Source organism: Ursus maritimus, unplaced genomic scaffold, assembly GCF_017311325.1.
Source record: "Ursus maritimus isolate PB19 unplaced genomic scaffold, ASM1731132v1 scaffold_26, whole genome shotgun sequence".
Lineage (NCBI taxonomy): Eukaryota > Metazoa > Chordata > Mammalia > Carnivora > Ursidae > Ursus > Ursus maritimus.
Window position 1 is genome coordinate 10,861,461 of NW_024425119.1, and position 17,217 is coordinate 10,878,677.

Below are 17,217 nucleotides of genomic sequence, written 5' to 3' on the forward strand. Positions count from 1 at the left end.
TGATTACTGTAGTTCTGTAATGTATTTTGAAATGAGGATATAGGATGCCTCCAGCTTATTATTTTTTCCTCAGGATTGTTTGAGCTATCTGGGTTCTTTTGTGACAGAATATGAATTTTGGGATTACTTTTCTCTATTCTGTAAAAATTATATTGTGAATTTGATGGGAATTTCATTGAATTTGTGAAGAGCTTTGCATAGTGTGGATATTTAACAATACTGAAACATTCAATTCATGAATACACAAAAACTTTTTTTCAATTGGGTTTTTCAAATTTCTTTCATCACTTTATTGAGGTTTTCATTGTACTTTTTTATACTTGTCTTTCACCTCCTTGGTTAAATTTATTCCTAAACATTGTATTCTTTCTGATGCTATTGTAAATGGGATTGTCTCTTAATTTCCACTGTTAGTATGTATAAACACAAATGAGTTTTATGTTTATTTTATATCCTTTAACCTCATTGAACCTATTTATGATTTCTAATAAAGAAAGAAAAGGCATCCAAATAAGAAAAGAAGAAACTAACCCTGCCATACCAGGCACACTAGGGAGTTAGCACGCAGCTGCACTGAGGGACATCCCCATTACAGATGTCCCATCTCCGTACAACTTTCTGCGTCTGCATCGTATGCCCTCTGCACTAGGTAAAGTTTAAGAGGTCATTGTGAGACTTAGGCCCTTAGCTTCAGACAATGATCAATGACAAAGCGTCTTGACTTGGCCTTGCCTTTACCTCTTCGGGACATCCAATATCTACTCACAGCACAGAAGATCTGCTTCCTGTGCTCATCGGATGGTTACAGATTACTAGCGTTTCTGCATTCTACACGTTTTTCGTAAAGAGTTTTTGATCATCTGTGATTACATTTCACCCTCCTAAATCACCTGACAATTTAATGGTAGCAGTACAAATAACTAAATATCTTGTGGAGGAGATTTGAGTTCTCATTTCTAAAGCAGGCATGAGACAACATGAGGAGAGCTGTCCCTACACCTGCTCTCTAAGTATGGTTTGGATCCTAAGGAAGTGATTGAAGATAATATAGAATTCTCTGTTCTGTCATATTGTAAACACTATAGCCTTTCTTGCTGGTTAATGGCATACATACTTATTTAGAGAGGGTTATGTGACGTCAACCAAATCCTCACTGTAAACTCCCTTGGATAGCCACAATCCTGCCTTTCATTAGAGAGCACCATCTTAGACCAGGGTTCCTTGAAAACACAGGCTGAGGCCAACATTATAGGTGATAACCCACTTAATGGGGGAAAGGAGTAAAATCCAAAGGAAGCAGGCATGAGAGGCAAAAGGAAAGGGAAATGAGTCAGGCAAGGAGGAAAAGGAAGCACAAGATGGTAGGATTTGAGGCTGGCCACAGCTGCACAGGAAAACAGGCTTTTACTCATTCAATGAAACATCTCTGAGGAGCCCTTACAGAAACTCTGCATCTCTAAACAGTTCATTACATTGGTGGAGGGGGCTTGCAACTCATTGACAGCCTCTTTCCTGTCTTCTGTCTTTTGCTGTGAAAAGTTGCCATGTAGGGTCTTATATTCTTGCATTTCTGCATTGTGTTACCTGAACACTTCAGGAAACCTCTGGAAACCCAGAGTCTCTGAGGGATCTGGTCAACCTGGGCACGGGATCTGCTGTGGCTCCTGCCAAGGTGCACACAGTGGAGGCCATGCCAAAGTCTGGCCACTGTACAGGTTATGATGACCTAGTTTTATAACCAGGGGTACAGAACATGTGTTGCTGGGGCTGGGCTTCCTGGGAACTGGGTAAGCATTCAGCAGAGTGAGACCGATGGGGCTGAGAGACCAGGGAAAGCACATAAACAGCTCTAGCACACTGCCCAATGACGCGAGATGCTCAAAACCTTTATTAAAACTTCACAAACTTTTTAGGTCTCATATAGGTAAAGATCCATGTGTGACAACAGGATTTAAAGCTTTCACTTGAGGGGCACCTGGGTGGCTCAGTCAGTGAATGGTCTGACTTTGGCTCAGGTCATGATTTCAGGGTCCTGGGATGGAGCTCTGTGTCAAGCTCTGCTCTCAGCAGGGAGTCTGCTTCTCCCTCTCCCTCTGCCCTTCTCCCTGCTCATGCTCTCTCTCTTTGTCTTTCTCAAATTAGTAAATAAATAAAAACACTTTCACTGAAGAAGGCATGAAAATAAAAGCAGTCATATTCAAAATAAGTAGAAGAGAGAAAATAATGAAGATAAAAGATGAAATAAATAAAATGAAAAATGGACAAATATAAACAAATCAATGAAACAAAAATCTGGTTCATTGGCAAGATCAAAATTTGATAATCTCTAGCTAGACTTACCAAAACAGAAGAACACAAATACAACAACATCAGAAACATAAACATATCAGAAAAAAAGACAGGATTAGAGATCCTACACATGGTATACAGATAATAAGGCAATATTATTGTTATGGGTTGAATTGTATCCTCTGAAAAGATATGCTTAAGTCCTAACCCCTGTACCTATGAACATGACCCTATTTGAAAATAAGGTCTCTGTAGGTGCAGTCAAGTTGAGATGAGGTCATTAGAGTGGGCTCTAATCCAATATGGCTGGCATCCTGTATGGAAAGGAAACTGTAGGTAAGACAGAGACACACAGGGAGGATGCAATGTGCTAAGAGAGGCAGAAAGTGAGACATGCAACTATAAGCCAAGTAATGCCATGAGGGAACGGCCACCATGAAAAGCTAGGAAGAAGCAGAGAAAGAGTCCACCCAAGTCTCAGAGGAAGCATACTGACACCTGGATTTTGGACCCCTCTCTCCCAGAACAGTGAGAGAATAAATTGTGATGGCTTTAAGCTGGCGAATTCGTGGTACTTTGTTACAGCAGCCCTAGGTAATTAATACAACTGTAAAAAACACTAAAACTATACATCTGACAATTCAGACAAAATCAACAAATTCCTCAAAAGATAAAGATTATTAAAATTGACAAGATACAGAATGTCTAAAGAGCCTCTATTAAAGAAATGGTAATCCTAATGAAATAGAATCTCCCAAAGAAAACTTCAGACACAGGTTATTTCTCTAGTACATTTGAGCAAACGTTTAAGGAATAAAATTCAAGTGCCACCCCACAAAATAGATGGCTATTCAGAAACATCCCAAATGAAAACATAAGGCCAGTATTTCTCCAATACTATAAAGAGAAAAAGACATTTAAACAAATTAGGGGAACCTGGGTGGCTCAGTTGGTTAAGTGTCCAATCGTGATTTCAGCTCAGGACATGATCTCAGGGTCATGAGATGGAGCTGTGACTTGGGTTGATGGCTCAGCAGGGGGTCTGCTTCTGTCCATTATCCTCTCTCGCTGCCCCTCCCCTGGCTCACATGTGCTCTCTCTCTTACATAAATAAATCTTTTAAATAAATAAATAAATAAATAAATAAATAAATAAATAAATAAAATGACAGACCAACATCCATCATGAATATTGGTACACAATTTTTAACAAAATATTACCCAAGCAAATCTACCAATATATAAAAAATGATAATAAATACAACATGACCACATGGCAATTACCCAAGAAGCACAAGTTTCCTTTAACATCGAAAAACCATAATACCATCTATCATATTACAAATATAAGAGAATATCTCTATAAATGACTCAAAAGATACAGAAAATTTATATAACAAAATTCAATTTCCATTCATGGTAAAAGTCTTAATCAACAGGAATAGAAGGGAATTTCCTCAACATGGAAAAGAGGATCTCCAAAAACCTGCAGCAGACCTCACATAGAAGCATGAAAAACTAAATACCTTTTTTTTTTTGTAACATGGGAAACAAGATAAGGATGACTCCTATCACCACTCTCTTCAACATTGTACCAGAGGTCCTAAGCAGTAGAATAAAAAAAGAGAGAAAAAGGCAGGAAAGGAAGAAGTAAACCTTTCTATATATTTTTTAAAGATTTTATTTATTTATTTATTTATTTGAGAACACTTACAACTCCATAAGAATACAGACAAACCCAGTTTAAAAAGAAATTGAACAGGGGTGCCTGGGTGGCTCAGTTGGTTAAGCATCTGCCCTCAGATCAGGTCAGGATCCCGGGGTCCTGGGGATCCTGGGATCAAGCCCTGTGTTGGATTCTCTGCTCAGTGCAGAGCCTGCTTCTGCTGCTCGCCCTGCTTGTGCTTTCTTGCTCTTTCTGTCAAAGAAAAAAAAAATCTTAAAAAAATAATATAAAATAAAAATTATAAAAGTTTGAACAGATACTTCAATGGGAAAAAATGGAACAGACACATCTCAAAAGAAGATACCCAAATGGCCAATAAACACATGAGAAGATGCTCAATGTTATTACTTTTGAGGAAAATGCAAACCAAAAAAAACAATGAGATACCATTACACACTTATCATAATGGCTAAGTTTTAAGCCATGGACAATATCAAGTACTGGCAATGATATGGAGAAACTGAAACTCTCATATGTTGCTACCAGGAATACAAAATGTTGCATCCACACTGGAAAACAAACTAGAAGCTTCTTATCAAATTAAACATGCACTTACCTTAGGACTCGATCAAATTCCTAGGTATTTAATAAACAGAAAGAAATGAAAACACCTGTCCACACAGAAACTTGCACAGAAGTATTTATGACAGGTTTTTCCATAATAGCCAAAAATAGGAAAGACACCAAATGTCCATAGGTGAATGAACCAATTGTGGTATATCAGTGCAATGGGACACCACCAGCAACAAAGGAATGAACTACTGATACATGAAAGAACATGGATTAACATCAAAAACATGCTGAGCAAAAGAAGTCAGATACAAAAGAGTACATGATTATGAAATTCTAGAAGAGGCAAAACTAATTCATAGTGACGGAAAGTGTACCACTGGTTGTCTGGGGCCAGGTGGGTAGTGAGGGGGAAGAAGGAAGCTTTTGCAGGCAATAGAAATGTTCTGTATCTTGACCTGAAGGTGTTTAAGAAATATACATTTGCTAAAAACCCATTGACCTCAACTTAAATGGGTGCACTTTGGGGCACCTGGGTGGCTCAGTCGTTAGGCATCTGCGATCGGCTTAGGGCGTGATCCCGGAGTCCTGGGGTCAAGACCTGCATCCATCTGGCTCCCTTCTCTGGTGGGAGCCTGCTTCTTCCTCTCCCACTCCCCCTGCTTGTGTTCCCTCTCTGGCTGGCTGTCTCTCTCTCTGCCAAATAAATAAATAAAATCTTTTTTAAAAAAAAGAGTGCATTTATTACATGAAAGAATAAATAAAGTTGATTTTTTAAATGTCAAGGTCAAGGGGCGCCTGGGTGGCTCAGTCCATTAAGTGACCAACTCTTGATTTCAGCTCAGAGTCCTGTGATGGAGCCCGGGGTCGGATTCCGCACTCAGCATAGAGTCTGTTTGAGATTCCCTCCCTCTGCCCCTCCCACCGCTCACACTTTCTATAAATAAATAAATAAATAAATAAATAAATAAATAAATAAATAACATCTTATAAAGTAAAATAAAATGTCAATGTTGAAAAGAAAAAGAAACCTGAGGAATTCTCTGAGATTAAAAGAGACTAAAGTGACATCAAAACTAAATGGGTCACATGATCCTGCACTTGCAGAAAAATACCTATAATGACATTATCAGGACAGTTGACAAAATCTGAATATGGGTTATAGATGAAATCACAGTACTTTATCAATGCTAAATTTCCTGATTTTGATAATATTACCATGGTTATACAAGGCAAAGTACTTGTTCTTATAAAATATTTAGAAGTGACATAAGGTCCTTCATTTATTATCAAACGGAACAGTAAGGGAGTAGGGGAGAAGGAGAGAGGAGAACCGTAACACAGAAGGAACAAAATATTAACAAATGGTAATGATGTGCAAGGGTTATAGAGGAGTTTTTATATACTATTGTTTCAACTATTGAGGAAGTATGAAGTTATAGCAAAGTAAAACCATTTTAATGAGAGGTGATTATCTAGATGGGGAGGGGAGGAAAAATAACTATTTTTTAGTTCTTAATTGTGCCATCTCTCAAACCTGGAGGCTATTGAAATGATTTATCCAACTTATCCTATTCATAAGAAGACCCAGGCTATTAATAAGGAAAAGACCAGGCTATCAGAGTTGTCTAATTGGTTGTTTGGGTGGTTCAGGGAAAAAGAAAGGGAAATTCTCAGGGCCATTAAAGAGAGGGGAAACTGCTCTCCAAAACAAAGGCAGGCACTCTTCCTCAAGAAGACAGATGGCATCTGATCTCTTAAATCACTGTCCAAAAGAACATTTCCCTTCCTTTTCCCACTCATCTCTGTTTCCACCGTAAACTCAGTCCTACTAGAAAAAGCAATAGTGTAAATATTCACAAATTGTCACAGGAACAAACAAACAAGCAATGAGAGGTTCCATTTCACCTTTTGTTCTTGTAACTATTGAAGTGGGCAGAGACAACATCATCAATTCTCCCCTCACAGATACAACTGTAGGTGTTAGAGCACTCAGCAGGTGTTGTTCTCGTTGCACTTAAAAATGTACATTGTCCTCTTCCAGAAGAACTCATGAATGTATAGTTACTGTGAATAGAAAACACACATGGTCAACTGTTTAGGGATGTCTGGGTGACTCAGTCCGTTAAGTGTCTGCCTTCAGCTCAGGTCATGATCCCAGGGTCCTGGGATCGAGCCCCAAGTCAGGTTCCCTGCTCAGTGGAGAGCCTGCTTCTCTCTCTCTCGCTCTCGCTCTTGCTGTATCTCATAAATAAAACCTTAAAAAAATTAAAACCTTCTTGAATAAATTTATGAGCTGGCAAGAAGCAAATTCATGCTCCGGTTGAGGTTAAGTAAAGGTGGGAACCCAGAAGAGTAAGTGAAGGACTGAAGTCTTTTTTTCCCCTTAATTTATATAGTAGATTAAATATGAATTCCACTGCAGTTTCTATATGGAAGACAACCTACAAAGAGTTGAGACCCTAGAGATGTATCTTCAATGTAAACTACCCTGCAGCAGTCTTGAACCTTGGACTTAAGCAGAAGAGAAAATGAATAATCCCACCTAGGAATCCAAAATTACCAACTATCCCTCATGCAATTTGTATTTGCTGCATTATTTGAATATCCAAATCTCCTACAGAAAAAAGAAAGAAAGAAAGAAAGAAAGAAAGAAAGAAAGAAAGAAAGAAAGAAAGAAAGAAAGAAAGAAAAAATGAAACTAAGTAGTTTGGGAGGCATGGGCAGAGAGCATGAGATGTGTTCAATATGTACAGATGAGGAAGTCAGTAACCTTGGAGACGTGTCAGGTATAGATACTGTAAGTACAGCATGCCCAACATAAGAAAGGAAGAAAGAACCAAGTAGCACTACATGTCTCACTCAAAATATAAATCATGCACATAGACACTTACATCCATGAGGTCTTAAATTCACCTCCTACTGGCTGACACTCATACTGACCCTCTAACAAACACAAATAAAATCCATAGCTGCTCCTCAGGTTCATTGAAAAGCTGCAGCTGTCCCCGGGCTTACACGCTCCCGCATCTCCCCACTAGAGAAACTGTGTATACTGGCCATAGAGCCTTCTGTTTGTTGGGCCCCCTTACTCAAAACTCAACTGATGCCCTAGAAACCACACCACTATCAGGAAAGGGGATGCAGAAGAGTCAGGCCATCTGAAGACTATGTAACCCAGGATTCCGGTGATCCTTTCACACACCTGCACCTTATCCTGAGTGTGATAACTGATCCTATCCCATCTCACGGTAGCAAGCTATCCCATTTCTTTCCCCTTGCATTGGGCTACTTGGTCCAAGTTGCTTTAATTAACTATACAATTTGAGCATCTTCGGTTGGCCCGTGAACGTTTCTGTTCTGTGCCTCTAAGGCGTTTGCCTGGATGTGTACTCACAGGCAACAAGGTAATTTCCTGCATGACATCTCTTCTAAGTTTGTAGCCACCTTCATCTCAGTCCTCAAATAATCTCCACAGCAGCTCAAAAAGAAAAAAAATCACTATACACTACCAAGAAAATCAACACAGGCCAGCAGAAACTATAGAGTAGACCCATAAAACTTCAAATATTAGAATTATCAGATACCAAATATAAAAAGATGTTTGATATCTTTTAAGAAATAAAAGACAGCTTGAAATTGTAACTAGCAAGATTTTAAAACTTAAACCAGAATTCCTAGAAAAAAAAGGATAAAAGTTAAGATTTTTTAAAAACACCATTGAACACTTTAACAGAAGATTATAACTAAATGGAAACCCAAGAGTTCACAAAATACTGCACTTCAAAATAAAACTATGGGGATGCCGGATGGCTCAGTTGGAAGAGCATGTGACTCTTATCTCAAGGTCATGAGTTTGAGCCCCACATTGGGTGTAGAGATTAGTTAAACAAACAAAGAAACAAACAACAAATGCAAAAAAACCTACAGTGAAGGCATATGTATGTATGCATGTGTGTGTGTATATACTCACTTATATTTGTATTTATAAATAATATAAACTAATAATATACAGATTGTTTGATGGTGTTATGTCCTGATAAACCCAACACAAATTGAAAATACCATAAGTCAACAATGCATGAAATACGCCCACCCTACAAGTTTAGCCTAGTGGACCTTAAATAGGATCAGCACACTTAGACAAAATCATCTAACACAAAGCCCGTCTTATAACAACATGTTGAGCATTCATGAGATTTACTGAAAACTATACTGAAAGTGAAAACCAGAATGGTCATATGGGTAGAGGATGGTTGCAAGTGTACCAGGTTGTTGACCCTTGTGATCACATGTCTCACTGGGAGCTCCAGCTGCCACCACCCAGAGTCACAGCAGAAGATCACACTGCACAACACCAGCCCAGGGAAAGATCAAATTAAAAATCCAAAGTACAGTTTCTACTGAATGCAAATTGCTTCCACACCATTGTGAAGTAGAGAAATTGTAACTCAAACCGTTGTCAGTCAGGGACCACCTATAAAGAAGTTTCAGATGAACTTGGGGATCCTCCTAATACTTAACTTGTGATTGTGGGAGGGATACTATAGCTCAGTCAGGATGGTCCAATCCCTTCATATCACTTTATGATTTGGGGTTATTTGGTGTACCTCATAATGCATACTTACGGGCATGTGCTTCGCATCAAATTTTGTTCATAATCTGTATGACATTTCTCTTCCTTTTTAATTATACTCCCTAAAACGTCTTCTTCATCATTCTACTTATTCTTACCAATGACGTCTGTGTGAAAACCATATGACATAAGAGAAGATTCTTTCTAGATACAGTCCTCCCAACCCCAACACCAATCAATGTTGGAGCTTGACTGCATTCCAGAGACTTACATCCCGAAAGGTGGGCCAGTGTCAATCCATTTCCATTTCTGTTCTCTATCATCATATGATAACCCAATCCAGTAGTTATTCTTACAAGTTTGAGGTTGAATAAAGGCCTGTAAGGAAACAAAAGATATGTGACAAGCCCCACCTGTTAGATGAATGAACAACAGGAAGGTGAAGGTCCCAGCTGTTTCTTTGGACACTACTCTGCTACATACACACCACACCATCCTTCATCTCTACTTCCTAGAAAACTCTCCCTCCCCTCCATCCTCATGCTTTTATTGTCCAAAGTAAGTTTTTCCTCAAAGATTATGCACTAATGTTAAAAATGCCTTGCACACTCATGGATTATTTAAAACATGAAAACAAAAATAAACTCCAAATGGATGAAAGACCTCGATGTGAGACAGGAATCCATCAAAATTCTAGAGGAGAACATAGGCAGCAACCTCTACGACATTGGCCAAAGCAACCTTTTTCATGATACATCCCCAAAGGCAAGAGAAACACACCATATTGAGAAGATTGAAGAAATTGAACTCCAGATACAGCCACCAACATGGATGAATTTCAGTCATAATTTTGAGTAGATTAAAAAATCAGATACAAAAGAGGACATCTGAAGATTCTATGGGCATCCTTAAAACACAGGCACTTGATGCCCAACTAGGGAGGACCGTATCCAACACGTCATCGTTTGGTGTGGTGTTGGCAGTGATTACCTAATGGACATACAACACCTGAAGAATGTCATTTGTCTTCTTTATATGACAAAATTCTTTTCAACAACAATAATGCAGTAAGTAGCAAAACTAATTATTTTCTTGATTTGTTCTTTAGGTTCAAAAACAATGAAGAATTTAAAAAGAACACATTTCAGCTCTCTTAAAAACTAGTGAAACATTTCATTTATGAACTAAAATTCACCCTTCAAAAAAATTGTATTTCACGGTTTCCACTGTTCCACTGTGTTAAATTTTAAACGCATATAAAAGCTCCAAATGGTCACGTAGAATGACAGAATTGAAGTAACTTGAGTTCTGTTCGTCTTTATCCTGATCACTGCTCTATCGTGTTCTTTTGAATCCACTGTTCAAACGTAGGAATATGTGTTTCCACAGAGGTGGAGACAAGAACTCTGCGTGAAGCCAGCTCGAATGATTCTGAATTAACAACTTACTCTCTGGGACTATGGACTATGAGAAACAAACTGAGGACCTCAGAGGGGAGGGGGGTGGGGGAATGGGATAGACCGGTGATGGGTAGTAAGGAGGGCACATATTGCATGGTGCACTGGGTGTTATACACAACTAATGAATCATCGAGCCTTACATCGGAAACCGGGGATGTACTGTATGGTGACTAACATAATATAATAAAAAATCATTAAAAAAATATGAAAACATTTTAAATCTAAATATCTAACATTGGCCTTGTTAAATAATATCTGTCACTACAAAACTACTCAAAATTATGCTACAGAAAAATATTTAATGGTGTGGAAAGTGATCATCACTTATTACTAAATGAGAAAAGGAATCGTCACAGTAAATTTATTACACTAACAACTATATGTGGGAAGTTGTGCACCAGAATGCTCAGCCTCATTAGAGAAAGGCTTGCGGAAGTTTAGTAGTTGGAAGGGGTGAAAGGAAAAAAGGCAGTATTTGGAAATATTTACTAGGTCAAAAAATGAAATATAGCAAAGAGACATTTTATATATCATCTGATTAAATGGCTGAATGTATTTTAAAATATAGGTTTAAATTAAGTGAGCTTTACTGCAACAAACAAACATTACTTTATGACATGATATCATAAATTCCTTTATGTTGTGACTTAACACATCTATTAGATTTGCATATAAATGTATTGTTTTCTTAAGGGATACATAGAGGTTTTAGGCTGATCTTTCAAAATATTTCCCTGTCAAAAACATTTTGTGCGTGGATAGTTTTTCCTAGTAATAAACTTAAAAGATAATTTTGAAATTGTCACTTCATTCTCCCTTTTCACAATTCCTTTGGAAAGATAGACATCACTATACAATATATGAGAATATTGATCAAGAAAAGTGACCCATGGCTGCCATGAAAATCACCATGAGGCTAATTTGTAAAACTGTTATCACTTTTATATTCCTCATTACTATCTCCTTTCTACAGATGGAAAAACTGAGATCCAGAAGGCAAGTATTCACCCGAGGTCACCCAGGTAACAGGTGGCAGAACTGGATTTGCCTGATCGCAGGCAATCTGGCTCCTGGATTCCTAATAGCACCCACTGGATTAGGTTCCTCCAGGTTCTTAGGTGCCACCTTGCAAGGATAAATAGCCACTGCTTCCAGGCTGCAAATACCAAAAGGTTAAGGGCTCCATCGAAGGAGAGGCATGCTGCTCAGTGAGCTGTTCTCCTGCACACACCTTACAAAAGGAAATGAATGCAAAGACCCAAACTGAATCTTCAAGGGGGGTTCCATCTTGGAAATAATAATGGTCATCATGATAAATAATACATAGTGAATGCTTAGAAAGTAGCAAGATCATATATGCCTATTAGTAGGCAGGGTTTTCCAGAACCCTTACCTTTCTTACCTACGCAATTTTTGCTCACACGACAGACACAACACAGAGAATAACTGAAGGTCCCTCTTTCTGGCCTCCCCTTGTCCTCAATCTCTTGGGTCCAAGCATGAGACATAGTTAGGAAAATAAAAGCGAATGTAACAGTCCACGATACCAGTTCATCTTCATCATTTATCTTCAAAAGAGATGAATTATAACTTTGGCAAGTCTGTTTACATCCCTTCCAGTTTTGACTTTCAGGAATAAAATAATAATACTTTATTCCACGATAGGACAGGCGGTTTTCACAGAGTTTGCCTACAAGGTATAAAATGAAACATTATCTGGTATTCTGTTAAACAGACCAATATACTTATCAGCCCTCCAAAATTAAATAAAATCTTAATGGCTATCAATAATGACAATATTAGGTTCATCAAGATTCTGGAATGCCAAGAGATATATTTCTTATGCTCATTGCAGCATTATTCACAACAGCCAGGATATGGAAACAACCCAAGTGTCCATCGATGGATGAATGGATAAAGACAATGTGGTATATACCTACAATAGAATACTATTCCTCCTTAAAAAGAAGGAAATCCTGTCATATGTACCAGCATGGATTAACCTTGGGGATATTATGCTAAGTGAAATAAGCCAATCACAGAACGATAAATACTGGGAGATTACACTTATAGGAGACATAAAAAATAGTCAAACTCAGGGAAACATAAAGTGGAAGGTGGTTGCCAGTGACTGGGGGAGGTGGAAATGAGGAGCTTTGTTCAATGGGGATGTACCTTCAGTTACGCAAAATGACTAACTTCACACATCTGCTGTACAACATACTGCCTATGGTTAACAATACTGAATTTTTTTTAATAATAATATTTTATTATGTTATGTTAGTCACCATCCAGTACATCATTAGTTTTTGATGTAGTGTTCCATGATTCATTGTTTGCGTATAAAACCCAGTGCTCCATGCAATATATGCCCTCCTTAATACCCATCACCAGCCAATCCCAATCCCCCACCCCCCTCCCCTGAAGCCCTCAGTTTGTTTCCAGGGTCCATAGTCTCTCATGGTTCATTCCCCGTTCTGTTTACCCCCCTTCATTCTTCCCTTTCTTCTCCTACCAATCTGCCTATTTCTTATGTTACATAAATGAGTGATACTGAATTGTGCACTTAAAACCTGTTAAAAGGGTAGATTTCATATTAAGTGTTCTTCACTACCCTCCCCCTAAAACAAAAGACATGGGAAAACTTTGGGAGGTAATGGATATGTCTATTATTCTAATTGTGGATGATTTTACAGATATTTGCTTATGTCCAAACTTGTCAAATTACATACATTAAATATGTGCAATGTTTTGCATATTCATAATACCTAAACAACGCTGTATTTTAAATAAGAAAAGTAAATTTTTTAAAAGATTCTGGAATGCCTTCTAAATAAAAGAAACATGATTCCTTGGAATTTTTTCTTTTCCTCATATATTTCATAATGTACCAATTTTTTAAAATACTATTGATTCTTTAATAACACAGAAGATAAATTCCTGCTACCATATCGAAATAATATTAAGTATGAAAATCTTTTTGCAAACCCCAAATCCTAAACAAATATTTAATACTAATGGATTAACCAGGTCAATTTGTTCCATCATTTGCATAACAGATTTATTGTATGAGATTTAATATTCTTATCTCTTCGGTGTTTTAAGGGTATTACCACACAGAGTCATACAAACATCAACACCTCAGCAAACCTGGCAGAAGTACTACAGAGAGTGTATAGACCAAACACCTGAGGTCAAGGCAGAATGGAAACATACCCACAATTACCTTTACGAGAGCATCCAAATAAAAGGCCTCGTGCCCATTTAGCCTAAGTACAGTTTTACTAATAGCCTCCATTTTTTTATGTCAGCCACAAAGTGGAGTGTCTAATTTACCCCCAGGTCCAAAATGATTCACCTTTTCAGGGAAGCCAACATACTATTTCACCTTCTAGGAGCAGGACCAGTGCAGGAACTGCCACTGAGTTTGGGGAGATACAGAACTCTATTAATCCCAACACGACTCCCGGGGTCTCAGTCTCACATTTGACTCAGGCAAACCCAAACACTCATGTTACATCTCAGAGGTACAAATGGAAAGTTGTGTAGTAACCTAGACCACTAGCACACGTCATAAGCCTGCCTATTCGGCCTCAAGGCTTCTGGAAGGGGAAGAAATAACAGCAAATCATGCAATCATTCATGCAGGATGCCCGTCATACCTTCATTTTCTCTCTGATATGTCCTACCTGAAAACAGTAAATCCTGTTCCTTTTTCTGCTGAAGTGATTCATTTTTCAGAATGTTATATTCTAAAGTCTTATTTGTCAAAAGTCGCTCCTTTAAGTAGCTCTCATTTTGCAAAATGTGGTGCTCTCGAGTCAGGTTTCCTATCTCTTCCTTCTGCTGATGGTTTTCTTGAATATACTGAAAAACTAAAATTAACAGCATAGATATAATACAAAAGTACTCACAATGCCTGAATGTTAAAATTTAAGACAAAAGAAAAAGTCTCACTTTGACAACCAACCCATTTCATTACTTTATTTTTTTTATTTTTTTAGCACTTGCTTTTTATATTTATTTTATTTATTTATTTATTTTAATAATTTTTATTTTGTTATATTAGTTACCATACAGTACATCCCCAGTGTTTGAGGCAATGTTCCATGATTCATTATTTCGCCATTTCATTACTTTAAATGGCTAATGTGACATTTAGAAAGTAACACCTCAATAAACTGACCATACAAATGGAAACATCAGACTTCCTGCTATTAGCAACTTCCGCGTAGAATAAATACAATAAGATATCTGAATAAAATTATGATGGTGACACCTTACCATTCAGTTCAGTTTCTTAACAGCACAAAATTTTAAATAGGTACTAGAGTAAAAACCAGTCAACACTTAGCAACACATCTTCTAATTATGAAAAGCTGCACTAAGAAACATGAAGTAACAGCATCATTGTTATTGGAGTACCTGGAATACCCACAGGAGAGAAGAGAGGAAGACATAAATATGTACATTTATCTGGGTGCCACATGGTAGTGATTTTCTCTAAAGATGTCAAGAAATGCAAATAAAAGATAAAAGTTGAAATTGAGATCATCTAATGTTCATGTATAAAATCAATATTTTTACGAAACTGTATCTTCATTACATGCTTGGAAAAAAAATCAAGAGAAAGTCATAATTTCTTTTGAACAACTGTTTCTCGAAGAATGTGTATCTAAATTCACAATGATTAAGCTCAGACGGCATGATATGACTAGGTCCTGTATCCAAAGGAATGCTACCATGTATTGTACAGAACAGGACAGCTCATTAAACTGCAGAGGCATCGGAATAGGTGAGTAAAATGAAAGTGACACTGTGACATGTCTGGGACATTCCCTGACGATGGCCAGGGAACAGTTAATGGAGCGCAGTTAGTGTCTGTGCAACTAGCAGTCACTGCTGTTACTCAGACTTGAAGCATGTATTTTAATTACTCACTCTTTGTCCCCAGTAGGGCAACTGTCACCAATAATAGTAAACACAGGATCCCAAGAGTCACTGAAATGAGATGCCAGGGCACTGAAAACCCTTTAAATAAAAAAGAAAGATAATCATCAGGGGCAGAGCCTTGCCCACTACGAACCTTAACCTGGGATACCATTTGAAATAAAGAGACAATCTTCTCTAAAAATTTTAGAGAAATGTATCATACAAATTGATTTATATTTGGAACCTAGTAATTACAGTTTTAAAGTCTCAGATTTCTGATGCCATACACCCATTGTAGAAAACCTACACACGAGAACAGTCCTCCAGGATTTTAAAAGCACTTCCCCTAGAGATGGCACAGGTGGTGTAACATATAGAGTTGTCCAAGCGCTATGCTCTACACCTGAAACTCACATACACTGTGTGTCAACTATAAGTCAATGAAAAATTTCAACCAAGTTTAAGAAAAAAGCACTGATGGCAATAGACATAATACACATTTATAAGAATCCACACTGACAGGTATACTCCTTCCTGGGATCTCAACTAACCATGAAGAGGAAGGAAAAAGCAGTCATTATTCTTGAGGAATTGGTAGCCACAGTGGATATTATGAGGCTGGAAATGTGATTGGGGTCCATCCTTAAAAGAATTTCTAGAAATCAACTGAACTTTCTTTTTCATCAATCCTATGTTTCCCTAGACAATATTACATTTATCTTCGTACTTTTGAGGTCCTGGGTCTGAAAATTCTATCTCTGACTGTCACTAAATTAAGACAGTAAAAGTCATTCTCAATTTACACTTTGTGACAATATTTGAAGGTAGAGAGCAGGAACAGAAAAGAGAACAGAAGCAGTGCCTGGGTGGCTCAGTTGGTTAAGCATCTGCCTTCTGCTCAGGTCATGATCCCAGGGTACTAGAATGGAGCCCCAGGTGGGCTCCCTACTCAGCAGGAAGTCTGCTGCTTCTCCCTCTCCTCCTGCCACTCCCCCTGCTTGTGTGCTCTCTCTTTCTCTGTTAAATAAATAAATACTAAAGACAACACCAAAAAGTGAACTCTCCTGTTGAATAAATTTCTGTAACTTCTTTGCCAATTAAGGATTGGTAATTATTGGGACACCTGAGTGGCTCAGTCAGTTAAGCATCTGCTTTCAGCTCAAGTCATGATCCCAGGATCCTGGGATCGAGTTCTGCATCAGGCCCCTTGCTCAATGGGGAGCCTGCTTCTCCCTCTGCCTGCTGCTCCCCCTCCTTATGCTTTCTCTCTCTCTCTTTCTGACAAATAAATAAACAAAATCTTTTTTTAAAAAGCCTTTAAAATAAAAAGGGGAAAATAAAGGATTGGTAAATATTTAAGACACCGAAAAAATTTTTGTCTAAACAAAAACACTGTTTCTAACAAATATTTTCATTTCTCAAACATTCTCTAAGACCTTTATTTCTCTGGGATATGCAATGTTTTCTTGAGACTCTAATCTGTCCTTTACTTTTTAAAGCCCTCACAAATTCCTTTTGACCACTTTGAATAAAAACATTTTATTAGCATTGCAAATTTAAAACAATTCATTAATGTCTCCATTCCCTCAATTAAAAAAAAAAAAAAAGACTTGTTCTGCTACTCTACACCATTATGGTTTCCTTTACCATTTGAGAACCTGAAGGACAGGCAGGAACCTTTTTTCAAATGTCAAAGTTTGGCAATCCGTAAGAGATGCTTAAGAC

The 17,217-nt window shown here is 37.8% G+C and overlaps 1 protein-coding gene across 2 annotated transcripts in view; it reads right to left on the minus strand.

The window, feature by feature from the left end:
* Positions 1-4,281: 4,281 nt before the first annotated feature.
* The window catches only part of LOC103669122 (killer cell lectin-like receptor 3), a 40,388-nt gene continuing 27,452 nt past the window's right edge, over positions 4,282-17,217 (minus strand). For both annotated transcript variants that reach the window (XM_040642157.1, XM_040642158.1), the window contains 6 exons: positions 15,502-15,591; positions 14,250-14,435; positions 12,108-12,250; positions 9,372-9,478; positions 6,433-6,591; positions 4,282-5,220 (listed from right to left, as the gene is read on the minus strand). In XM_040642157.1, coding sequence (XP_040498091.1) covers positions 5,073-5,220; positions 6,433-6,591; positions 9,372-9,478; positions 12,108-12,250; positions 14,250-14,435; positions 15,502-15,591 — 833 coding nt within the window. In that variant the 3' untranslated portion in view covers positions 4,282-5,072. The remainder of the gene's footprint in view (positions 5,221-6,432; positions 6,592-9,371; positions 9,479-12,107; positions 12,251-14,249; positions 14,436-15,501; positions 15,592-17,217) is intronic.